The sequence below is a fragment of the Eubalaena glacialis genome, chromosome 3 (genome assembly GCF_028564815.1).
Source record: "Eubalaena glacialis isolate mEubGla1 chromosome 3, mEubGla1.1.hap2.+ XY, whole genome shotgun sequence".
Classification (NCBI taxonomy): domain Eukaryota; kingdom Metazoa; phylum Chordata; class Mammalia; order Artiodactyla; family Balaenidae; genus Eubalaena; species Eubalaena glacialis.
Window position 1 is genome coordinate 98,662,229 of NC_083718.1, and position 27,066 is coordinate 98,689,294.

Below are 27,066 nucleotides of genomic sequence, written 5' to 3' on the forward strand. Positions count from 1 at the left end.
AGGCGCGCAGCCTTCAGTAGTTGCAGCACGCGGGCTCAGTAGTTGCAGCGCGAGGGCTCTAGGGCACGCAGGCTTCAGTAGTTGTGGCGCACGGGCTCACTAGTTATGGCTTGCGGGCTCTAGAGCTCAGGTCAGTAGTTGTGGCGCACGGGCTTAGTTGCTCTGTGGCATCTTCTGGGATCTTCCCGGACCAGGGATCGAACCCGTGTCCCCTGCATTGGCAGGCGGATTCTTAACCACTGCGCCACCAGGGAAGTCCATAGGTGCTGGATTTTTATGCCATAATGGTCCACTTTCTTGGGAGAAACCAAGATTTCCCTTCTTATCCACAATCAGAGCTACCTGCGGCTCCCTTTCACTTATGATATATAGGGCACAAACACATTTACCCAGAGGAGTCTACATTCAAATAATCTTGTGAGACATTCACCACCATATCTGATATGAGTAAGGGCTGCAGAGCACCTTGCATCCCTGGGTGTTCAGGAAATACTATTATGCTCAAGTACCTATATAGGTACATAGGTATATTTATGTAGGTATATAGGTAGTTACTATATATTAATTTCAAGAGAACTTCAAAAGAGAGAGAATACTGAAATTAACTAAAATTTTTTAATAGAAAGGCCACACTAAGCTGACCAGAAACCTAAAGGATACCATTCTTTTCTCAGAAATCTAAAAGGTCCTTGAGGATTGCCACTTGGAATTTCTCCTCAGTTTTATTAGTGCCAAACTTCTTATTGGCTAGGGACCACAAAACAAAATTCCTGTTGAATTCACGAGGGAAAGAAAGAAATGATGGGAAAAACAGATGTCAATACCCAAAAGGCTTATTTCTACTTTCCCCTACCACTGAATTGCCTTGGTCATTTACAAACCTAATCTAAGGCCAAGTTATGAACTTAACTTGAGAGAGACAGGCCTGGAGAGGTTAAGGCCTTGACCAGTGGTATATCATTAACCGGAATCGGAACCCTGGCGTTTCCCTTTCAGTCATACACTGCCCACTAAATGACTTCCTAACTGGCTATCTTTCTTGAACACATAATTCATTTACAGTCTTTCTATGAAGCTGTGAAGTTGCTCTTCTACGCTTAGGGAAGGGAAGCATGAAGCACAAAAAAGACGGCACCGTCAGCTAATTCATGAATAACAGAAAAAGCAGTGAACAATTTGAATCCCACATCCAGAACTCTGGGTCACCAGGTCGAAAGCCTGTACTGGGGGCAGCGGGGAGGAATGGAAGGAAATGCTAGTAAAATTACCTTGACCGTGCGGAAACTTGAAGACTTTCCTACCGACTAGAACTCACCAACTTTTCTCAACAAACGAGCCACGGGAGGGGTGTGCTGAAGCGACTGCACTCGCCCCCGGCGCCCGCTCAGACGCACCGGAGCGCACCTCATCACCTCCCAAGTCGAGTCCTGGAGGCCGTCACACAGCACCTGGAGGAAGTCCGCGCCGGAGCCGGAAAAGCGGGGAGTCCCGCCAAAGGCCGGGCAGGTGGAGAGCGAGGAGAGACTGGGACCAACGTGCTCTGGCGGGGATTGCGGGAGTCGGCGAGGGACCTATCAAACCAGGGTTCAGACAGACCGACTCTCCATACAAGTTCCCCAGTTGCCAATCTTGGGATGGCTTCACAACGTCTCTAAAACGTGAACTCTCACCACACACCTTCCCTTCCGAGCGCCCCTAGCAACCACCAGCGATTAAAAGCGGAAAAACGACCTTTGTCCCGCCCTCTCTGGAACTACCGAGGCTGGGCGGGGGAAGCGCGTTGGCCCAGTCACCTCGGCGGGAACTCCGACCAACCAATAGAAGGCAGGTATAGGAGGGCGGGCTGAAGGGGTTGCGAGCGCACGCGCAGTTGGTAACGTAGACTTGGCTGTGTGGCGGTGTGGGTGAGTTGGGTGCAGGTGGACTCGTCTTGGCCCTCAGAATCCCCGAGTGGCCGCTGCCGCTTTCTCCTGCCCTTACCATGTTTCTCACCCGGTCTGAGTACGACAGGTCTGTGTGGCTGGGGGAAATGGGGTGGGAGTTACGGGTCGGCGGGCCCGGGGCCCGGTCTGGGCCTGGGTTCTGCCGTGTCATGGGGGCGCCCCAGGATCCCGAGTCTGGCCCGGCCCGGGGATCTCTCGCCTTCCCCAGCCGCCCGCTGTGATTCCCCAGGCTAGAGTTGCGCCTGTCGGCCACACTTGTCCTACCGCTGAGTCACTGCTGGGTCCTAAGTCGGTGCGGAAGCGTGAAGCTCCGCTTTGTGCTTGGGGAAAGAAGGCTGGTGCGCCGGGACTCCGACCTTTAACCTGGGAAAGGCCAGGAGTCACCCCCTCTCCCCTTCATCTATTTGTGCTGAGAGTGACTGCCTTTTTAAAAATGTAAACGTGTGCCTGGAAGAAAAAGCAATTAGAGATCACTTAATGGGTTTGATCATTTCAGCTCCCTTTTCCTTCTAGGAGGACAACCTCGTTTTCCGTTTCTTAGCTGTGGGAATAGTAGCAGCCATTCCTTTGATTGAGATGTAATGGGACGTGCTGTGATGTATAGTTTCTGCAGAAGAGCGAAGGAAGGCTCAGCTTTGCCCAGATATAGTGTATGGAGTCTGATTTTATGGGAACTGGAATTTAGAGTGTTCTCAAGAGTTTTGTCATCATGCTGATTCAAATAGACCTAGGCTTTTCTGACTTTTTAAACAGTTTAAAGCAAGTTACTTTAAATGTGTGTTGAAGACCAGATCTGTTTTTGAAATCAAAGCTGTGAGATTGTTGTATTTGTATAAAACAAAAAATCTTTTAGAGCTTGGAAATGTTAAGTAATATTAAATTGTACATACTTATGCTGTAGGCATTTTTACTTTCAGTTTCTGTTTTGATCAGTTACGTTTCACATAGATAGTTTTTTTTAAATTTTAAAGCCAAGAAAGGCAGATGTTTTCTTTGTACTAGATGGCTTGAGAAGCTGCATTTCTTGTCAAGTATATGTTGAACCTGTCAAAAGTTTTTTCAGTTAGAACTACCACTTTAAGAAAAAAAATCCTTTTACTGACTCATAGAAGATGTATGTGAAGTTTTAAAACTGACTCCTTAAAAAAAAGAAAAGAAAAAACTGACTCTTTTTCCTACTGTCCTATAAAATGACTTTGTTAGTCAATATTTAGCTTCCAGAGCATTGACGAGAATCATCTTTGTGTGATATAATTTTGAGTAAGGGGTGTGTATGATGGAAATTGTTATTCTTATCAGAAAGCCTTTATTAGGGTTTTTGTGATCATTTACTTAACATGTTTATTAACTGCTTTGTGTTACTCATTTTTGTATCTTCCTAAAGAATGCCTAAAACAGTCCTTTTTTATTCACTTAGCTAAGGTACTTGAATGCTTGTCATACGGCAGTGAACAATATCATGATCCTTTTTCTCATATGGGAGACTGTCTTTTAAAGAACTATTTACAAAAGTAACTACAGTATAATTCAGAAATGTGTTCATGTCATTAGAGAAGCTCAAATCAACACTATGGGAGTTTGATGAGAGAGATTGCATTCAATATTAGGGTATTATGGAAAACTTCAAAAGGAGCTGATATTTAAACTGAGCCTTAGGGACTTCACTGGTGGTTCAGTGGCTAAGACTCCACGCTCCGAATGCAGGGGGCCCGGGTTCGATCCCTGGTCAGGGAACTAGATCTCACATGCATGCCGCAACTAAGAGCCCGCACTCGGCAATGAAGATCCCACTTGCTGCAAATAAGACCCAGCGCAGCCTAAGTAAATAAATAAATAAATTTAAAGAAACATAAATAAACTGAGTCTTAGATGTAAGGTTTTAATAAATATGGAGAGTGAGAGTGAATAGTTTTGAGGCAGAGAATATAGGATGAACAAAGGAGGGGCAGTGGGAAAGCATACATAGTTCGTGTCTGCAAAAATTCTAGTCTGCTGGCACATATGATACACATATGGGAATGGGGGGGGAGATCTGGGAAAACACTATGGTGCTAGATACTGGATGGTTTTTAATATGAGGTTGAGGAGTTTGGGTCTTATTTTGTAGGCGTCTGTGTGGCATAAATTATCATTTTAAGAAGTTACATAATCATAATTGTGTTGTATAGAGATTAATTGACTGGATTAGAGGAAAGAGAATCAATACCAGTTAGGAGGCTATTAAAATACTTAGGTGAAAGGTAATGAGGGCATTGAGAATGGAAGGGAGTGTTGAGTTACTGTGAGGGGCCGGGGGTGGGGGGGCGTGGGGGGGACTGATTTGAATTGATATGACTTGGCATATGGTTAATTATGGGAAAAGGGGAGGAGTGAGTCAGATCATTCAGAGCTTTATAGTTTGGGGAACTGGGAGATGCGAAGTGTTTTAAAGTAAAAATGAAGTAGGAATGGCAGGAGATGTAGCTGATTTTGCAAGGATGACTGGATTTAAAAAGATATTTCAGACTGGAAAATGTCAAGTGTTTGGTACTAATGGGACATCCAAATGGAAATGCTCAGGAGGCTTTCAGATTAATCAGGAAAGAGGTCAAACTGGTAATAGAGATTTGGAAGTAGTTAGTGCTTGACATAAATGAAATAACCCGGAGAAAGTTTGAAAACAGGGCCAAGAGCAGAGCCCACATTAGGGAAGACTTAGCAATACCTCAACAGGATGAAATTCCTGAATTAGGGTGAAAATACTGTATTCGTATTCACATAGTACTTTACACTTTACAAAGTGCTTTCATAATCTGCGCAATTCAATACCAATTGTATTATGACAGAGGCAGGATAGTTTTTTTTTTTTTTTTTTTTTTTCATTTGAGTGAATTAAAGTTAGTAAGTGGCAGAACTAGAATTTAATCCCAGGTCTTCTGCCCTCGGACTTTCCTCTCAGTGATTTTTAAAAGCTGTTTCTTAGCGTCCTAAATTTCCTTTTAAATGACATTAGGGATAGTACCTCTGGGGAAAATGGGAGGCTGGAATGGTGAGATTCTCTTTTGACTCCTGATAGTTGAAAGCTTGGTCTTAGATTGCCTAAATTCTCATTCCAGTTCTGCCTCTTATATGCTGAGTGACTTTGGGCAAATTACTCAACCTCTTTGCGTCTCAACTTCCTCATCTGTAAAATAGTATCTGCTTTAGAATACTGCTTCATGGGGTTGTTTTGAGAATTAAATGTGTTGTCATTTAAAGGTTTATAACAGTGCCAGGCATATAGTACATATTCAGTAAATGTCAACTTGTATTATTATCTGTTTTATATTTGAGATATATATGTAAAATATTTCTTTTAAAAAAAAGTGTTTTTGATAAAACAAATTTGAAAACACTGCTCTATATCATCTTACATGTTATAAACTCCAGACTCCATAAACCAAGGAGCACAACTATTTTCATTCATTTGTTCAAATATTCTTGAAGTGTCCATTGTGTGCTGAAAGCTTTTATAGCTAAGACCGTGTTGCCTCTTCTCCAAAGGGATTTCTAACAGATGAGCAAGGAAAGGTTGGGAATTGTTTAAGGGAGAAGAGCAGTCTGGCATGTATAATGTATTGAGTGAATTAACTAAGTTAGGCTTTAGGAACTACAACAGATCTCAGTCTGTTGTTCAGATAACAATACTAATTCATACAAATAAATAGAGAAATGTCCCTGTGGCTGACTTTTACTAAAAAGTAAGATATTAACATCAAATTCACATAATGGGAAGAGGACAAGGATAAATGCACATTTTCTTAGGAATTGCCTGATAGTTTGGGGGCATGAATTTACCAAAGGGATTCCAAATTGATTCAGGATTGAGGCAGAAAGTCACCTGCTTTCATTTAATCAGTTTGAAGATATTATGGGAGTGGGGCAGAGGTGTTCTATGTATAGGTTCCATTCTCTTGAAAAACTGTTAATGTACCAAAAAATAGCTACAGATTGTTGTGGGTAAAGGAGCATAAAGACAGTATGCACATCTTGTAGCCATCTGAGCTAGATGTCAAGGAACTTGACTTTAGTGTCTCTATGCTTATTTTTTCTGACAATTTTAATACCTTTTTTTTTTTTTTTTTTTAATTATAGGGGTGTGAATACTTTTTCTCCTGAAGGAAGATTATTTCAAGTGGAATATGCCATTGAGGCTATCAAGGTATAGTATAAGTGGGGTAGTTTTTGAAATTTCATGGCAACTTAGTACTTTGCTGGCAGAACATTTGGAGTAAATGTGTTTTAGCTGCTCCTTTAGAAAATGTTCTTTATCTCCCTTTAATCAACCACAGTTAACCTTCTTTTTAATTTTTTTTTTTTTTGAAGTATAGTTGATTTACAGTGTTGGGCACAATTAACCATTTGTATAACAATTTCAATCCCATTCCTAGCAACTACTTTGGAACTTTTTAATCAAATAACTGCTTCTTAGTTATGTAAGTAGCTTTTTCTTAGTGGGGTTGGAAGGACATGTTTGTGTATATAATCTTCTTGGCTATAAAGAAAGGGGTATAGAATTCCTGAGTTAGCACCTGGGAGATATTTTATCATCTTGAACAAATCATTTAACTGATCACCTGTATTCTTGTTGGTAAATTTGTCAATTTGTACTAGACATTTTTGGGTCTGAATAAGAGATGTGTCCTGTAATCTAACAACAAAATCGAATAGTTCAAACCAGTATTCAAAAAATTAGTTAGAAAGTAAGCTATTTATACTTAAAGTTAGTTATGTGGGATCTTCTATTTGTTGGATTATGGATAATCTAAATTCTGCTTTAGATCTAAATTAGGTTGTTTAGGATAAGGTCCAGGCATCAGTATTTTTAGGGACTACCTCAGTGATTCTTAGTGTCTAGCAAGGGTTGAGAATCACTGATCTAGTCAAACTCTTCACTCTGTTTCAATCACCTCTACATCCCCAAACAGCTTCTGTTTTTATAGATCTAGTGATAGAATATTTTCTCACTAGATAGCTCATTCTGTTTGGAAATAGTTCATAATGGTTTAGAAATTTATCCTTATATTGAATTGAAAGTCTAGCTTCCTGAAGTTTCCTTCAGTTGGCCCTAGTTTTGCCCTTGAACCATACAGGATGTTTAAACCTCTTCCATAAGACAATTCCTCACATATTTGAAGAGAACTATTGTGTTTCCCTCTAAGTTACCTCTTCTCGAAAGAGTATATTGGGGGAAATAGTTATATGAGAATCTGGAAAGGGCAAAGAAGATTCTTAGTTGAAGACATAGAAGTGAAGGTGGAAGCATTGTAGTAGATAGTGGGCAGAAAACGATGGGCCAGCTACAAAAAGTGCCTATTTTCTATTTCTAATCATGTGTGCCCTATATGTAAACCATATGTTACTGTGAAGTCTGAGATTATCACAATTGCAAGCTGTAGCATTTATTTTGAGCCTCAGCTAAGATAATAGTTCTATCCAGATGTGCAAGCCAAGAGTAATTCTCAGTTTTTTTGATTCCCCTTAAGCCCCTTAGTGCTAGTAATTTCCACATTGTTTAGAGATAACGAGATGGTATCTGATCTCTGTAGCCCTAGTTTGAGCTAGGATGGAGTAGTGCCATTAATGTATGCTGCTTTACCTGTGTAAAAATTCATACTTTTGGGCGTTGAAACAACCTTGTTGTTGTCTTGGCAACTTAGCCAATGTGAAAGCAATTTGATAACTATAAGGATTTAGTAGTATGAAAGGAGCTGGAGAAATGACTAAAAATAGCCGACAAATAGAAATTATCACGTAGAGGTGCTGTATGGATGGCATGGGTGAGATATAGCCAGCTGAGGTGGGGGCAAAGTGACTTTTAGAGTAGGTTTGGGGGAAGAAATGGAAATCTGTGATAGTGTCAAAATTATTGTATTATTCTGAGCATCTGGACATTGGTTACTATGCTAGTGAATTATATTAAATAAATAATACATAGTCAGTTCAAATGTTCCCTTTCTTCCCTTCTCCGTCTCCCCAGTCCCAACCCTGGGTGGAGGTGGAGTTTAGTCAGAATTGCAATATTGAAGTGTCTGGGGATAAATGTAATGTATAAGAGAAAATTATCTTGATTTTGATATATTTTGTAAAATAGCCTGTCTCAAAATATTGACCCTTTTTTGGAGTAGAAGCATAGAAATCTATTTTTTAATTAATTAATTGATTGATTGATTGATTTTTGACTGCATTGGGTGTTCGTTGCTGCGCGCGGGCTTTCTCTAGTTGCGGCGAGCGGGGGCTACTCTTCGTGGCGGTGCTCAGGCTCTAGGTGCGCGGGCTCAGTAGTTGTTGCTCGCGGGCTCTAGAGCACAGGCTCAGTAGTTGTGGCGCACGGGCTTAGTTGCTCCGCAGCATGGGGGATCTTCCCGGACCAGGGCTCGAACCTGTGTCCCCTGCACTGACAGGTGGATTCTTAACCACTGCGCCTCCAGGGAAGTCCTAGGAAGCTATTTAAGTTGGAGGCCAAATTGAACAAGTTGAAAATTTTTCCCTGTGCTATGAGAACTTCCTCCACAAAATAATTATAGGGACTATTGACATTTTAGAACGGATAATTCTTTGTTGTGGGGGACAGACCTGTGCATTGTAGGCTGTTTAGCAGCATCCCTGGCCTCTACCCATTAGATGTCAGTAGCACTCACTCCTCCAGTTGTGACAGCCAGACATGTCTCCAGACTTTGTCAATTGTCCCCTAGGGGGTAAAATGGCTCCCGGTTGAGAATAACTCTGCTAGATAAAATTTTAAGGTAGGTACGGGGACTTCCCTGGTGGCGCAGTGGTTAAGAATCCGCCTGCCAATGCAGGGGACATGGGTTCGAGCCCTGGTCCGGGAAGATCCCACATGCCGTAGAGCAACTAAGCCCGCGAGCCACAACTACTGAGCCTGCGCTCTAGAGCCTGCGAGCCACAAGTACTGAAGCCCACATGCCACAACTACTGAAACCCATGCACCTAGAGCCCATGCTCCACAGCAAGAGAAGCCACCGCAATGAGAAGCCCATGCACTGCAACGAAGAGTAGCCCCCGTTCGCTGCAACTAGAGGAAGCCCACGCGCAGCAACGAAGACCCAATGCAGCTAAAAATAAATAAATAAAATTTTTTTAAAAGTAGGTATGAATTCTGTTCTGCTCTGTTCAGTTGGAAATTCAAGATCAATACACTATACATAAAACAATTAGAGGACAACTAAGTGCCAAATTAAATTCTCTGACAATGGTTTCTGACTTTTTTATTTTACAGTTGACCCTTGAACAGGGCAAGGGTTAAGGACACCGACCCTCCAAGCAGTCTAAAATTGCCCTGTAATCTATTGATATAGTTGGCCCTCCATATCTGTGGTTCCACATTCACCCATTCAACCAACCACAGATTAGTACTGTTGTATTTACTATTGAAAAAAAAAATCCACATGTAAGTGGACCTGTGCAGTTCAAACTTGTATTTTTCAAGAGTCAACTGTATTTTTAAGGCATACGTGCATGTAGTTTTAGCCAAAAGGTAAAATAGTTTTATAAACCTTGTAACAAAAGCAGAAGTCCCTGAGCCTGCCCCTCTTTATCTTCAGCTTCTCAGATGCAACATTTTAAAGTCTTTTAGCTAATTTTCTTGGCATTTACTTCCATATCTCTAAGATAGGAACACAGACTTACATTTTTTTCACCTAGGTATTATCCACAGACTTTTCATTATGAAGGATGAAGATTTCTGCCCCCAGTGACACACAGATATACAGTTTCCTACTGGGGTAGAGACAGGGCAACCCTCTCAATGTATATCATATCTATCATAATTTTGTTAGATCATTAGTCAACATTTCTATTGGTAAGACTACGTAAATGCTTTTCATACCTGAGCCGGTTTTCTGTTTCTGCACAATATGGTTTTCCTGGGAGTTTATAATTCTCTTTAAAAAATTTGCCTAATTTAGTATGTAAATATCAATAATTCATCCCCAGGGTCTCTCCAAGTTATGTATATCCTCTCAAAACACTCAGGCACATTAAGTATCCTGTAAAAGATTCTTAAAGAAATCTTTGAGCCTTTGACCAGCTCTAATCTGGACTGGTTCTCTGGGCCTGCTGCACAGCTGTATACTTAGCATCTTCTATCATCATCATCCTAGGAACTCTCTTTAACTCCCTCTTGCGTTAGATCACAAGTCATTTTCTTTTTTTTAAATTTTATTTATTTATTTATTTATTTATTTATTTATGGCTGTGTTGGGTCTTTGTTTCTGTGCGAGAGCTTTCTCTAGTCACGGCAAGTGGGGGCCACTTTTCATCGCGGTGCGTGGGCCTCTCACCATCGCGGCCTCTCTTGTTGCGGAGCACAGGCTCCAGACGCGCAGGCTCAGTAATTGTGGCTCACAGGCCTAGTTGCTCCGCGGCATGTGGGATCTTCCCAGACCAGGGCTCGAACCCATGTCCCCTGCATTGGCAGGCAGATTCTCAACCACTGCGCCACCAGGGAATCCCCATTTTCTTTTTTGATGTATTCCTTCAATTTGGTAGAACCCATTCTCCAATGATTTCATAAGAAAGTATTTTTAATTTCCAAGCATTTTTGTTTTTTTCCTTTTTCTTATTAGTGTCCTGTTCTTGTTTTATGGATGAAATACCTTTTTCAAGGACTAAAAAAAATTTTTTTCTTCAGATTTCTTTTTCCCCTTGAACAAGCTAGATTCTTTAGAGATATATATTTTTAAACTGCAGATCTTGACCCATTAGTGGGGACTGAATCAATTTAGTAGGTCATGGGAGCATTTCTTTTTTACGTAGACTGGAGCAGTAGATCTCAGAATGCCTTGCTCATAGTATTGGTGAGTGTTTTCTTTTCTTCATGAAACTTTGCTTCTATTATATTTATTTCTTTGTATCTGTTTGTGTATTTTAGTCATGATATAAAGTATATTTCTTAATGTAGATTTGGGTCAGAAAATTTGAAAACTACTGCTCTAGAGAAAACTGCCTCTTCTCATTTCATGCCTGGAAGGTGTTTCTGCCTGCTCTCTTCTGAGAGCTGAGCAGGGAAAGAAGGCTGGGGTTCTTAACATTAAACTTGTCAATTTTTACTTAATTCCCCTGTACTACTACTAATTTCCTGTAGTACTCTGCCTTCGATGGTGGCATCCCCCAGTCTAGAGACCCTCTGTTTTACTCTCTCCAGAGTCTTCTACAGGAGTGGGAGTGGGGGCCATCATCTAGCTTTACAACGTAGGGTAAAAGATCTGGAAATCTGTCTCTTAAGCAAACGTTGAACTAATTTTATAATTTTTAGCTGTTACATTTCTATTTCCAGAGGTCCTTGTTGCCACCATTCCCTTTTTGGGGGGTCCTATGATAGAAATCAGGTTGTTTCTTGACTTTCTTTACTGCTGGCTTAGGATTTGGATTTCTCAGGTTTGCTAAGTAAGTAATCACTAACCCATCTTCTTTCTTTAAAATTTTGTGTCTGTGTCTTTGTCCTAGTGGATTTATCCAGTCCCCGCTTAAGCCTTTTAATCTCCTGTTCTCAGGCTTGGAGAAGGAGTAGAGCTAATGTATGTATTCAGTCTACACCTTTACTTAGAAGTAAGAGCACTCATTTTTTACATAAAATTCTTTCACATTTTATCTCCTGTAGTTATGCATGTACCATTAAGAAAATATACAGTGAAAAGCAGGTATATATATTTAATAACACTTCTAAATAAAGTCACAACTTTACACATTTGAAAAATAATACATATATGTATGAGACATGATCATTCAGTCTGCATGCGTTTTAAGCATGTTATGCACAATGATTTATGAAATTCTTTGGAATACTTTGCAATAACAGACTCCAGGAATCTGATGCTCACACTGATAGTCATTGCTTTGTAGAACTAAGTAAATATAGTGATTTACTGTAAGTAAATATAGTGATTATTTACAGGAGAGAGCACGTATAGTCATGGAAGGCTTTATGAATGATGGGTGGAATTTGGATAAGCAAAGGGAGGAGCGTATTCCAGGTGTGACGGCATGGGCAGAAGTGCAAGGGTAGCGGATAATATGGCATGAGAAAATGGATTTGGCTATACCTGAGGGATTTTGCTGGAGAATGATAAATAATAAAGTTGGAAGTGTAAAGTAGGATTAGGTTTTGAGGACTCTGGAAGCTTACTTGGATTTTATGTTACAGGCAGTATAGAGAGATATTAGTTCTTTAGAGAAGTATAATGAAAATAGCATTTTATTGTATCAGTCAGGCCATAACATGAAAGATACATTGGGAGAGAGAGATTAAAGATGGGGAGACTAAGTAGGAGGCTGTTGAAGTAATCTTGGCATATAAAAAAATAGCTAACATTTGTTGCTTGTTTATTATGTGCAAGTTACCATTTTAAGCATTTTATGTATGTGTGTTTACCCCTCTTGATGTGTAGGTATTGTTATTATTATCCCCCTTTTGTAGATAAGGAAACTGAGACAAAGAGGGGTGGGTGACTAGGATGTTGGCATGGAGATGGAGAGATGAAATCAAGCTATATGGTAGACTGCTAGTGACCTTGAAAGATATTTTTATGTTGGTGGTGGTGTTTCTTTTCTTTTCTTTTTTCTTTCTTTTTCTTTTTTTTAAGTAAATTACTTTTCTGGAGGTCACATAGATTTGAGGGATATCACCTTTTGGGATAGATCAAGGTAGCAGAGGTAAAAAGATACCAAGTCCAGAAAAAACATTAAAGTTGTATTACTTCTTGCCCACTATGTTTAGAACTTTAGAATCTGCCCCTCTCCAAAAAACTGGCATTAGAGTTGATCATTTTCCGGACATTTTCAAGACCTTATTGAACTTCCCCTTTAGAAGCACAAAATTCTGTAAATCAGTGCTCTTGCCATTGACAGGAATAGTACATTATTAGGGTGCTCCTTATTTTCTCTGTGTACTAGATATGGCTGATTGAAGCTTCTATCATGTGAAGATATGCAGAGAGATTGCTGGTGAGTATGTGAGACTGTTCTTTGACTTCTATATGATAACCATAACCTGTTTCTCTTTAGCTTGGTTCTACAGCCATTGGGATCCAGACGTCAGAGGGTGTGTGCCTAGCTGTGGAGAAGAGAATTACCTCTCCACTCATGGAGCCCAGCAGCATTGAGAAAATTGTAGAGATTGATGCTCACATAGGTAAGGAGTAGGAGAAGGCTGTTCTGTAGAATCTTGCCTGGGTTAATCAGTCTTCTTTCATGTTTCAAGAGAGGTTCGTTAGGTGAACATCTTATCCCTTGTTAGTTATCATTTTCCAGGTAGTAGGCCATTGTGCATAATACAGGTAGTAGAAAGCAGTTATAGGATTCACCTACTCCCAGACGTTCCTTTCTCCCTCAAATTTATACTTGGCAAATGTGATGGTTATTGAAATATGTGAAGGTTGAATCATAGGCCAGCTCCCTATGATGGCTGGGTCTTCATTGATGCATAACATTAGGAGCCCACCTGGAGCAGAGGATTGTGTGGGAAGGTAGGGGTGTCCACTAAGGAAAGAGAAATTCTTAAAGATCTTCAGAGTGGCTAAGGTGCAGCGAGTATAAGGATGATAGACTTTGACCCAGATCAGTACTCTTCCTCTGTTTTCAGATTTATCATTTCAATCTATCTCCCCTTGCCTTCCCTTCCTCCCTTTTTTGGGTCTCTGTTAAATTCCCCTGCCGTGGCTTCTGGCATCATTGTAGCATGATGAGTAGTTCTACTTATTTATAGCATGGCATTTTAGTTGACTGCCCACATTTACTTAACCTATCTCATCATCTAATTACTGAAACATTGGTAAAATAATTAATTGCTTGAAGGCGTCAGAATCAAATGCCATAGTGATGCAGGGAGCTTGACATTATCTCTTTCATAGATATAGAAACTGAGATTTAGTCTTTTAAGATTAGAACATTGTATCTACTTTATCTGAAGCCATCTACCTTTTGGAGGTAGGTCAGTGTCACTTCATTCAACAAATTGAGAACCTATTATGTGCCAGACTTTGTGCTAGACACCAGAGGCACACAAAGGAATGAGACATAGTCCGCTTGTGTTCCAGGAGCACACAGTTTAATCACAGAAGTAGATATGTAAATAAGTCAATGCAGTTAAGTGAAGTAGGTATTAAGAAAGGCTGTAGTGTATGCTTAGTAGGGGTACAACGGAGGAAACAATTAGTTTTCCCTGGGGCCAGTGGTAGTAAGGCTTTTAGAAGAGGATTCCATAAAGGTGATGCTTGAGCTGAACTGAATTCTAAAAGATAAGGAAGTGTTTACCAAGTGAATAAGTGTCTGGGTGTAGCAGGGGAGAGCTTTCTGGTCGGAGGGAATAGAAAAGAGCAAAGCTGTGGTGGTGTAAAATATAAAATACCCTGGCACACGCAGTTTGGCATGACTGGCAGGTGGAACGTGGCAAGAAACGAGTCTGGGATCAAACAGTGGAAGTCCTGTTTACCACACTAAAGAGCTTGAACTTGATCCTTTTGCATTAATGGCCAAGGTTTTAAGTACTGAGGAAATATGATCAGATTAGGATTTGAGAAAGACCATTCTGATAGTAGTGTTGAAGGTAGAGTGAAGGGGGCTGAGACTGGAGGCAGGGAGACCAGGTCTGAAATTTTTTTAATAGTCCAAATAAAGAGATGATGAAGGCTTAACCAAGGTAGTGGCCAGAAAACGGAGAGGTAAGGACTAATGCCAGACAGGCTAATCAGACAGCGATTGATAGAATTTGGGATTCAGTTGGTTGTGAGGGCCAGGGAGAAAGATGGAGCCTAGAAGGGAAATGAGTCTGTGGTCTATCCAAGTAGATATATTAAGGGAGTCATTTGGCTTTATAGGTCTGAAATGTGGGAGTGAGACCCAGGCTGGAAATTTAGATTTGAGTCATGACGTGTAAAGTCACAGCCATAATCTTGGCATCTTGGGCCATCACTCATATAACTAGTTTGTGTTTGGTCAGGAAGTGAAAGGACTTGATCTTCTTCTAGGGTCTTCCATTGTAGCTCATAGTGAGATAGTTATTTTTTTCCCTTGTTTCTCCTGTTGGACTGTTAGTGCTTGCTTAGTTTGAAAGTGCATCACGGGCTACAAAAGAGTGCTGAAGGAATGCTTGAGGATGTAACGTGTGGAAATTCATGTTTGATTAGCTGCTCTTCTCTGTCTCCTACCTTAATAGCTGGACTTCTCTGTCATTATGAATTGTTTTTATTTGTTAGTGATATAATTATACTTGTGTTCAGTGCAGATAATTTCCCATCTAATCTCTTAGGTATATTGCTATGGGATTGCTGAATGGCTGTCATGGTTTCACTGCAGAATTTCAGTATTTCCTGAGTGGATGAAAGAGTTCTACAAGGATTTGGCTACCGGGTCACTGTTGCTTTTACATTGCAGGTTGTGCCATGAGTGGGCTAATTGCTGATGCTAAGACTTTAATTGATAAAGCCAGAGTGGAGACACAGGTAAAATTAGCATCATCTCTCCTTTTTACCATGATGCTTGTGTTCCTTGTTTAGTGATGATATAACTGCCTGGGCTGTACTGCAGGTATCTGTGTTAATATCAGATGTAGCTCTTGGGAGTGATTTTGGGTAGAATCCCTAGTTACAACTTTCTGAGGCTTGGAGTCTAGCCATCCAACCATTGCAGCTTTAAGGAAGCCCTGGTAAATAGTGCTGACAGTCTCTTGCTTCTTTTTGACTTGCCTTATATAAAGCAAGCATTGCACTGCATTCTGTTCCCTAATTGACTTTCTGTGGGAGCACCATAGCAAGAGGTAGAAATAGCTAAAGGAATTCTCACCCCAACTGCCTTTGCAGCTAGGCTTGCAAATGACAGCTCTCCTGTAGTGAGTAATGATATGTACCAGGTGATAAATGCTGGTTAGGAATACTGATTTTTTTTTTTTTAACTGAGCTCCTGCTGCCTGCAGAGTAGTAGACTGGTAGGAAAAAAATATCTGATTGGTAAACATTTTTTTTGTGCTTATTTGCAGGTTTGCTGTCAGTACTTATGTAAGAATAAGTCATTTAATTTAAACTCCAACAGAATGATAAGATAGGGCCTTTGAGGGAAAGCGGCACTCAGCTATTAGCTTTCACTTTGTGAAAAGACTAGATTTGGTGCTCTGAAGGGTTAACTCTGTTTTTCAAGGGAGCAATCCTCTCCCTTGAAAAGTCATCATTGCTTAGAGTCCTTTTGGTGTAACTTTATTTCCAGAGCTATTTCTCTTCCTCTCATGCAGTCCCGAGCATTTGAGTTTAGTGTTAAGGAAAACACACCAGAGCTTGAGCATTCAGTTTTTAACCAAAAGGGATGTGTGTAGTGAGATGGTGGGCTACTTTTAATGCCATTCTTACGAAAGGTAGACCATGCTTTGCTCTTCTTTTAGAACCACTGGTTCACCTACAATGAGACCATGACAGTGGAGAGTGTGACTCAGGCTGTGTCAAATCTGGCTCTACAGTTTGGAGAAGAAGATGCAGATCCAGGTGCCATGGTGAGTTTGATGCTTGTGCCAAGCTTTCTTGCTGTCCTGTGGAACTGAAGACATTTGTCCTCGGAACATGTCTTTACCATCTCTTCTCGCCCCCCTACTTCGTAGCTATTTATCTTAATACCTCCTGCTTTTTGGTTCTAGTCTCGTCCCTTTGGAGTAGCACTGTTATTTGGAGGAGTTGATGAAAAAGGACCCCAGCTGTAAGTACCATTTGGCCATTTTTTTCCTGCTTCCTTTTTGGGAGAATTATTTTCATTTGGGATGGGACTGGTTGTTTAAATCAAGTGAGAAGATTATTGTAGAGTTGTAAAAATGAAGGGCTTCTAATTCTATAAAGTTCATTGATTCTATGCTGCTTACACAAAAACAAATTTGGGGATTTTATGAAGAACTCCTCTATTGGAACCAGTGCTATTTGTGGAAAGAAATTAGAAGTAACTTTGTTGCTGTAGTCAAAATGTGTTTTAGAGCCTTGCTTTGGAATATTGATTTGATCCCTATCCTCAAATAGTATTTAGACAGGCATACATAAGTGTCATATTTATATATACTGTATATATAAAGTATTCTTATATATACTTCTCTTCTAAATCCCTGAGGAAATTATTATTAGTTTTCTTAAACACGTTTTTTTTTTTTTTCTTTGAAGTGGGTTGCTTAAATAATAGTTTATTTTTACTCTTTTTTTCTGTATAATTTTGTGCAGTCTTTCAATATCTTTTCATCTTTCAGTATAATGGCTTTTTTTTTTTTTTTTAAAGGATATTTAAATTTTTTTTTCGTTTATTCCCAGACTTTAGGCTGTATAAGTTTCTGGCCAAGCAGCTTTGATTGTTAATAAACATAGCTTTCCCACCAGTTATTGAAGACTTAAAAAAATTTCTTTAAAGTATTACCATTAGGTCCAATAGGCATGATTAATTATCATGCTAAATTAAGAATTGTTTTTTGGTGTCTGTAAGAAACTGATTGTTGGCTACTATCTTTAAAAAATGACAGGATCATTTAAATCTTTACTTCTGTTTCCTGAATGCTTTTTCTTTGATGGCATATCTTTTTTTTTTTTTTTTTCACACACACACACTGTATTTTATTTTTACAAGAGATAAATAGACTGACACCAAGCATTGTAAATGGATGACCACAACAAAAGCAATAATGATTGCAATTACCAAACACGAAACACACTCATACTATGTCATAAAATTGACATTCAGTCCAGTAATCCTCCACTGTAACAGATCCTTTACTTTGCAGTGAAAATTGATTTGTGTATTCTTTGCCTCTGAGTCCTTGTGGGATTTTCTTTTTTTTTAATTCAAACAGAAAGTCACAAAAATTATAATCATCCTCATCAGTTAACTCAGTCCCATGTAATTAATTTTTTTTTCATATTGATCTTTTGTTAGCACTTTTATGAGTTCATCAGTTTTTCATTAGAGTTCTGAAAATGCTTATTCATTCAGTTCAGCAGTACAGTTACCAGAAACCTGTACTTGTCAGAGTCTTTTCTATGAATTCCTTGAAGATGAAACCCTTTTATAGGAACATATTTGCAAAAGCATCAGAGTACACCCAGAACTGTGTAAATGACAAAAGACTTAAAAATGACCACAGTTAAAGATTTGATGAAAGTTCATAATAATGCAGTCGACAAGAAAATTAGTTATTTCTGAGATATACATTTTAAAGTAATAACTAGGATCATGACTTATAACATTATACCAGAACATATAAGATTTTTAGAAATTTCACGTAATGTCTGAAACATTTATATTAACATATTTCCATACAAATAACCCAATGAAAGTTTAGTATTAGTTGTTTTGTTTGTTTTTTTATACTGCAGGTTCTTATTAGTCATCAATTTTATACACATCAGTGTATACATGTCAATCCCAATCGCCCAATTCAGCACACCACCATCCCCACCCCACTGCAGTTTTCCCCCCTTGGTGACCATATGTCTGTTCTCTACATCTGTGTCTCAACTTCTGCCCTGCAAACCAGCTCATCTGTACCATTTCTCTAGTTTCCACATACATGCGTTAATATACGATATTTGTTTTTCTCTTTTTGACTTACTTCACTCTGTATGACAGTCTCTAGATCCATCCACGTCTCAACAAATGACTCAATTTCATTCCTTTTTATGGCTGAGTAATATTCCATTGTATATATGTACCACAACTTCTTTATCCTGGTTTCTCCAGCCATAGAACATCTTTTGGATCTGTGCCTCGGTATTTCCTGGCTGCAGGGCCAAGCATTTATATTTTTTAGTGAGATGTTTGTTACATAAAATGCCACCCTTCTTAAGCATTTTATTCCTCTTCTTTTTGGTGGTTTTGCAGGTTTCATATGGACCCATCTGGAACCTTTGTACAGTGTGATGCTCGAGCAATTGGCTCTGCTTCAGAGGGTGCCCAGAGCTCCTTGCAAGAAGTTTACCACAAGGTAATTAAGCATTCTCACGACTTCTATTATCTTTTTTTTTAATCAGGGTATAATTTACATACAATAAAATGTACAGACCTAAGAGTTCAGTTCTATGAGTTTTGACAATTGTATACACCCTTGTAACCAGCACTTAAAACAAAATATAGGGACTTCCCTGGTGGTCCAGCGGTTAAGACTCCACGGTCCCAATGCAGGGGGCCCCGGTTTGAGCCATAGTCAGGGAACTAGATCCCACAGGCCACAGCTAAAAGATCCCGCCCGCGTGCCACAACTAAGACCCGGCGCGGCCAAATAAATAAATAAATAAATAATTTAAAATAGATGCATATATATATATATAGCACACTTCCATCACCCTGCCCCAGAATGCTTGCCTCCTCTCCGGTCAGTCTCTTTCCCCCTTTCAGGCACATTTACCATTGTAGATTAGTTTTGTCTGGTCTTTTTATGAATAGAATCATACAGTTTGTATTTTCATGTCTGCGTTTTTTTGTTCAACATACTGTTTTTGAGATACGTTCGTATTTTTGCACATTTCAATAGTTTCTTTTTATTGATGAGTGGTATACCATGGTATAGATGTACCACAGTTTGTTTATCCTTTATCTTCATAGCTTTACTTAGCAGTTTATATTTCCTAGTCTGGCTCTCCAAGCAAGTGGGCATTTGGTACTTTTTATCTTTGTGGGATGGGAAGACTTGGTTTGGGGTAACTCATTGTAGTGGCTGAAGGCTGCCCTACTTGTCATTCAGGTGGTTCATACAGGGATGCCTGCTTACATCAACCTCTCCTAGTATTGCTTTTACGTGTGCAGGAAATCAGGTACAAAATGGAGTAAGAAAAGAGCAGATTTTCTAAACCATTGGGCTACCTTCTAGATCATTTGGGAATTATTATTCACAGGGTATCATCAATATTATCTTGCTTCTAAATTAAAAGACAATAACTAAAGAAGTGTAGCTCTTTCCTCGTCTTCAAAGATCACTTACCATATTACAGTTGGTAACTTTGTTCTGGTTCAAAATAAGACTTTTTTTTCTCTGAATAAAGGTACTCTACTTATTTACCATTTACCTGAATTCTGGAGATACTTGTAATGCACTGTACTTATTGAGATGTTTGATTTATTGATATTTGCTAAATCATTTCTTCAGGGAGATATAGGGGAAATCTTTGAAGGAAGGAGGGATTATGTGCAATTAATGGCTACTCTTCTTACCCTCTTTGTTTCAAGTCTATGACACTGAAAGAAGCCATCAAATCTTCACTCATAATCCTCAAACAAGTAATGGAGGAGAAGCTGAATGCAACTAACATAGAGGTATTTTTCTGTTTTATTCAGATATCATAGCTCTCATTGCTGAAGATCAAGATAGTAACATTTTTGTATGCTCAGTTCTTAAGAAGTTATTATCCTGTGAATAAGCAACTTTAGTAATGTGGTAATGGCAGAAGCCAGAATTTGGTGAGTTAAAGAATAAAAGGGAGTGATGAAGTGGACAAAACAAGAATATGCTGCCTTCTCAAGAAGTAATTAATGTCAGCAGCAGGCAGCATTAAAGAAAAGGATTTTTGTCTTTTTAAGGATGGGGAAAGACTTGAAAATACTTTTATAGTCTGAGAAGCAAGTAGTGGATAGAAAAATGTTAAAAGAATTAAAAGTGGAAGTTAGATAATGATGGAAGAGTTCTAGAAGAGAGAAGGCATGGTACAAATGAAAGAGTTGGTTTTGAAAAGTAGAATTGATTCAACATTATACTGAATACCCATTATATGCCAGGTACTATGTAGATGCCAGGGATACAGACACAGAAAATCCAGTTCCCATTAAGTAGTATAGAGGACATACAGATAATAACAGCTTGGGTTGATACTTCTGTAATAGCAATATGAATGGATTGACACAGGAACATATAACTTATACTGGGGCATTAGGAACGCTTACTGGAAGAGGTGAAGTTTGGAGAAGGGAAGAGAATGGTATTCCAGGAAGAGGGAACAGGACATGTAAAATAACACTGTGCGTAAAAGGGAACTTTGAGGGATTTATCTGAATGCTGGAGTGTGAGATGTATGTAAGATAGGGAGATGACACTGGAGAGACATGGACCAGATTCTGTATGCCCTTATATAGGATCCTAAGAGTAGACAGGAGGATGGGAGGTAATGATGAGTAAAGTTAAGGCAGGTTTGGAGGTGAATTGGGAGAGAGGTGTTATATTTCCCTGGTGATCGTTAGATCATCTGCCGAGGGTGGGTGAATGCAACAGTGAAATTAAGAAGAATGGGAAATATTTGGAAAAGTCATTATGGATAGGGAAAAGGGAAGACAGGGATGAGTAAAAGGATTGCTGGGTCACATTAAAATATGCTAGCTGAGGCTGAAATCACAAAACAAGTTGTAAAAAGTCAGGATAGTGGTTACCCTTGGAGGCATGGTATGTATGTATATTATATTTTAATTAAAAAAATCTTAAAGGCCAACTGAGGCTGGAATCACAAATCAGTAATTAAACCAATCAGCACTTACCAGGATACTTTTCAGCTATACTCAGCATAGATTGAGAAAATGTATATTTGGATAAATCTCTGGCAGAGGATTGACTGGTTATGGGCAGAAGAATGGAGAGAGTACTGGAGAGTATTGTCAATCTGTCACCAGTAGAGCCTGGTTCCGTAGGCTGCAGTGAAAGGGGCAAAATTGGGCGCCAGAACAAGGGGCTGGCCTAAAGGTGGGAAGGTCCGAGAAGAGTTGGAGAGAGGTTGGGTCTGCGGGAGGGGTGTTTGGCTTGCTTCTTCAGCAGTCATGGAGAGAGGGGGTTATGGAATGGAAATGGAAAACTTACTTCATAAATAGTTGTTTTTTCACCTTCTCAGCAAAGATTTGAAAATGCTTCCCCTTCGTGCCAGTCTCTGAGATGATGAGGCACAAAAAATGCAATGATAGTCCATATTGACCCTTAGGAGGGATTTTGTCAGTTCCTTTTGTGCTTTGTTTTCTGTGGTACTGAATGAGATAGGGTCTTGGCATTTCCACTAAGACTATCTCCTTGCTACCTCAGAGTAATTCACATGTAGCTCTTTTGATTTCACAGGGAAGGTTCTAAGGCCTGCCTGGTTCAACTAAAACGTCAAAGATATTTTTTAGCTCATTCAGTTTCAGTGCAACTACAGTGTTGCTTTGAAGAGAGCATCAGGTGTGTTTCTCATCCATGCTCCATCATTAATCCCTGACTAGAGTTTTCTTCCCTTTAAAACGGGGGCACTTCCACTTTTCCAAGCTCTAACTCATGGTTTCCAAACCTGGCTGTCCATCAGTCTTTGGCTGTCCATCAGAAATCTGTATTTTTGAAATCTCCTTGGGTTACTCTGATGGTCAGTCTAAGAAGGTCAGGCATTTGGGAGCCACTGCTCTAGAGCCCATCCTCCTCTATCTCTTTGAGGTCCCTGCTCCGCCAGTTGTTCCTTGCGTCACCAGCCTCTCCTCAACAGCCACTTCCCCTCAAAAAGGGAAAATTTCCAAGTTGCATCTTTCTTTAGAGAAACAAAAAAACAAAACCCACCTTTGTCAACCCCTCTCTCTACCTAGTATCCTTTCTTTAAAAGATCAACTTCGTTGAGGCATAACGTACATACTGTAGTGTGCACCTGTTTTAAGTTTACAGTTCAGTGAATTTTGACAAAGGTATAACCCTTGTATCCGCAACCACAAGATACAGAATGTTTCTGTTGTCCCCAAAAGTTCCCTCATGCCCCTTTTTAGTCGCTTCCTTCCCACTGATCTGCTTTTTGTCACTATAGATTTGTTTTGCATGTTCTAGAATTTCTTATAAATGGATCTTACAGTGTGTATTCTTTTTGTGTCTCACTTCTTTCACTTAATAATTTTGAAATTCAGGAGTTTGTTACATTTTATTGCTATTCCATTCATCCTTTTTTTTAACCTTTAATTGCTAGACTATGAATCTGTATCCATTGTCTTCACTGCCTCGCTTCTCATTTATTTCTCAATCACTGCCATTGGTTTCTGTTATTATTTCCCTGATACTGCCCCTTGCTAAGATAACTCCTCTTTATCAGATTTCATGGTCATTTTTAAGACTTCTTATATGACCTTTTCTGAAGCAGACACCTCAAATTTTTGACAGTTGTAAAACTAAACTCATCATTTTTCCTGAAAACCATTTCCTCTTCCCTTATTTCTAATTCTGGTTGATGACACCTTCAGTGAACCTGTCATTCACAGCAGAAACCTGGAAGACTCTGACCTCCCTTTGCCTTCACCGATTTGTGTCTTTGCCTCCTTAAATAACTCTCATATCAGTGCCTCTTCTTCATGCCTACTCCCAGGGCCTTCTCTTGTTCAGGCCCTCATTTTTCTCCTGCCTTGTATGTTTTGAGATTTCCTAGCTAGTCTTCCTGCCTGTAGCCTTGCCCTCCTCCTTTTCATTCCATTTCCCCTGCCATTGTGCTACTGAAGTGGATTTTCTAAATTGCATATCTAAGCTCAATTGTCCTCCACTTTTTTTTTTTTTTAGAAATTCACGTTCTTTTTTTAAATTAATTAATTAATTTATTTATTCATTTATTTTTGGCTGTGTTGGGTCTTCGTTTCTGTGCGAGGGCCTTCTCTAGTTGCGGCAAGCGGGGACCACTCTTCATCGCGGCGCGCGGGCCTCTCCCGTTGCGGAGCACAGGCTCCAGACGCGCAGGCTCAGTAGTTGTGGCTCACGGGCCCAGTTGCTCCGTGGCATGTGGGATCTTCCCAGACCAGGGCTCGAACCCGTGTCCCCTGCATTGGCAGGCAGACTCTCAACCACTGCGCCACCAGGGAAGCCCCTGTCCTCCACTTTTAAAAAGTCTTTTCTGACTCTTAACTGTCTGCAAGATAAATTCCAAACTTCTTTTCATGTCACGGTAATTCACTACTTCTTAAGGCATATGTTTAACCTGTGAGGTACCTTGCTAATTTTACATGCAATTATCTTTTAATTCTCACAATAGCCTTATGAGATAGGTATTCCTACTTCCGTTTTACAGAGGAGGAAACTGAGGCTTTGAGAAGGTAAGACCTTGCCCAAAGTAACAGCATTGGTAAATGGTGGGGTCAAGGTTTGAAACCAGGTCTGATTTGGGGTCCTGTACTTTTTACCACTTTAATACACTATCTCTCTATGAGCTCTGAACTCCTGCTACCTCTCCGTTTCATCTCATCACATATGCAACCTCTGCTCTAGTCATTCAAAATTACTTTCAGTTTTGCAAGTACATCATCTTGCTTCGTGCATTTATGTATTTGCATATTCAGTCTGCCCTCTGCTCCTTGACTGACCCATTCTTGTAGTGCTTTAAGACACAACTCAAAGATTGCTTCTCCTTGAAGCCTTCCTGGACTCCCCTCTAGATTACTCCTTTGTGCCTTTATGTATGCTTGGCTCTGTTGTAACACTTACCTGACATTAAAAGCATTTGGCGTCTAGCGCTCTTAGTAAATAAGACAGACTTTTTTCATCTTTGGATCTTTTTGCTTCGTACAACTGTAACTAGTACACAGGTGCTTAGCAGTTAATTACTGATCAAATCAATAAAAGAAAATATCTGTTTTACCTGCCTCACAGAGGTTTTTTGAAAGTAAAGTGAGGACTTCCCTGGTGGCGCAGTGGTTAAGAATCCGCCTGCCAATGCAGGGGACATGGGCTAGATCCCTGGTCCAGGAAGATCCCGCATGCCACGGAGCAACTAAGCCCGTGCGCCACAACTATTGAGCCTGTGCTGTAGAGCCCGCAAGCCACAACTACTGAGCCTGAGTGCCACAACTACTGAAGCCCGTGCGCCTAGAGCCCGTGCTCCGCAACAAGAGATGCCACTGCAATGAGAAGCCCGCTCACCGCAACGAAGAGTAGCCCCCGCTCACCGCAACTAGAGAAAGCCCGCGCGCAGCAAGGAAGACCCAACACAGCCAAAAAAATAATAATAAATAAATAAATAAATAAATGTATTTTTTAAAAAAGAAAGTAAAATGAGATAAATAGAAAAGTAGCTTTCATATTCATTATGTAAGTAAATGCAAGGGGTTATTTTTACTCATCTAGTGATGGGTACCTTCCTGAAGGCAGTATTTGGTTTAAGTCCTGTTAGTATTGATTTGCAGCCTGATTCTATAGGACTGGTCTAATTCAGAGTTGCCCAGTTTCTGGTTTTTAGCCCCTGTAATGGTTTGGGAGGACTAGCTTGTGAGCCATGGGTGACTTGACAAAAAACTCTGTAGGCTCTCACTGTTCTCTGGTTTATTGACTTTGTAGCTCTCTGTCCTCATGTCCTTAAGAAAAGTATTTATATATTTTAATTTCCTTGGAATAGAACTCATGGTCTATATGGACATCACTAAATTATTTAACATATATTTTACAAATATGTTTGGGACTCTTCTGATATTTCATATAATTGGATAGATCTTTTAGGAGAATCTAGTGGAGACTGCAGGCTTTGAGAGAACATTTTTTTTAGTCTGTCCCCAGACCAGATCTTCAGGTGTTTTAAGATGTGCAGTAGTCTTCTTCTAAATTTTACCTGTAGTTGAGGCAGAGAATAATAAACATCATGTAACTGGGCTATGCTAATTTTGGCAGTTTTCAAATTACACTAAATATCAGTAGTGAATATTACTCAAAAAATGCCCTACTATGTTTAATTTTAAAGTTAAAAAAAGATAATATAAGGAAATGACATTTCAAACAAATTAAACACAATAGCTAAAGGCAAAAGTGAAGTGGCAACTATTCCTCAGTATTACCCTAAAGCATGGGACTATGTTGTCAGCAGAGATGATGGAAAACCCGGTGGTTTGGCTAAATTTGAAACTAACCATCTTCTGACCCTAGTCTTTTATTGCTTAAATACATTATAATCTGGACTGCTGGTTATTACTAATATCTTTAGTCGCAACTGATTTCCTATGGTCAGTGTTAATGGGATCTTTTCATGGCCAGTCCTTTTAAAAAAACAAAACAAATGTTTTTCTTGTTAAGTTACCATATGGGCAGTTTTAGAGAAAAGAATACCCAACAATAATAGTTAATTATGTGGTGCTTGTTACAATGTTCTAGACACTGTTCTAAGCACTTTACATGGATTGACACATTTAATCCTCACAACTACCCTATGAGTTAGGTGCTTTTATCCCCATTTTACTGATGGAAATTGAGGCGCAGAGTGGGCAAGTATACCAAGGTCTCATACACAAGCTCGACTTGCAAGTGTGTGAATATGCTTTTAATATATTTCTAAAGGAATCTTTAACAGAAAAAACTACTGACCCCAATTTGCTGCTGCTTTTGTGATCCTTGTTGAAGTAACCTCAAGAAGTGACAGTGATGCCAGGCATTTGGTTAACTATTATGTGGTGGGTTAACCTCAAAATAGAAAATTTGGTCAAGAAGATTTTTATTTTGGAGTCAGACAGCTATTTTAGGAACCTGCTGCTGGAAAGGATATCCCTGGGACAGCAGATCCCTTAGTTCCTAATGAACAGCTGCGTCACCAACAACTTCTCCTGACTGCGCTGGGGCTATAAGAAGGGTGATCGAGCCGAGCTTATTAACCCTTCTCTGTTTTCTTTCTAGCTAGCCACAGTGCAGCCTGGCCAGAATTTCCACATGTTCACAAAGGAAGAACTTGAAGAGGTTATCAAGGACATTTAAGGAAGCTTGATCCTCACAATTTCTTGGGGACAGTTTCAGTTCTCCTAGTTGCCCGTAACTTTTATTTCCAGCTCCAATTCCTTGGAAAATCTCCAGTGTATGTGCATTTTTTTATGATGTCTGTACATAAAGGCAGTTCTGAAATAAAGAAAAATTTTGAATATTTGTTAATAGACTATTCTCTTCTAATGCAGTCTTGTGTATAAAATACTTGTGTTGGGGTCAAAAAGGATAGTGGTATTAATATCCCTATCCTATCAGTATCTATTCTAAAATTGTTTTAGTGGCTCTGTACAACAGAATCAACTATATTATGAATTCCTTGGTGTTGACAGATGAACTCCCAACTAGTCCAACTCCTCCTCATGTGTTATAGGTACTAATACCACTGTAAACTTCAGTTCTGTAGTTTTTCTTGAGTAAATAGTTATTTTTGCTGCTTTCCTT

General features: G+C 39.7%; 1 protein-coding gene across 1 annotated transcript; it reads left to right on the forward strand.

The window, feature by feature from the left end:
• The first annotated feature begins 1,883 nt into the window (after positions 1-1,883).
• PSMA5 (proteasome 20S subunit alpha 5) lies at positions 1,884-26,797 on the forward strand. The gene is made up of 9 exons (XM_061186219.1): positions 1,884-2,010; positions 6,057-6,123; positions 12,987-13,113; positions 15,354-15,421; positions 16,351-16,458; positions 16,600-16,658; positions 18,813-18,915; positions 20,154-20,240; positions 26,542-26,797. Exons 1-9 carry the CDS (start codon positions 1,982-1,984, stop codon positions 26,617-26,619), a joined length of 726 nt encoding a protein of 241 aa, XP_061042202.1. The 5' UTR covers positions 1,884-1,981; the 3' UTR covers positions 26,620-26,797.
• Positions 26,798-27,066: the final 269 nt, after the last annotated feature.

What these genes read in the sequence shown, in the direction of transcription:
- PSMA5 (XM_061186219.1), top strand. Translation starts at nt 1,982, where the DNA reads ATGTTTCTCACCCGGTCTGAGTACGACAG. An exon ending in ACCCGGTCTGAGTACGACAG is followed by an intron (nt 2,011 to 6,056) that starts GTCTGTGTGGCT and finishes TTTTAATTATAG; the next exon opens with GGGTGTGAATACTTTTTCTC. An exon ending in TGAATGCAACTAACATAGAG is followed by an intron (nt 20,241 to 26,541) that starts GTATTTTTCTGT and finishes TTTTCTTTCTAG; the next exon opens with CTAGCCACAGTGCAGCCTGG.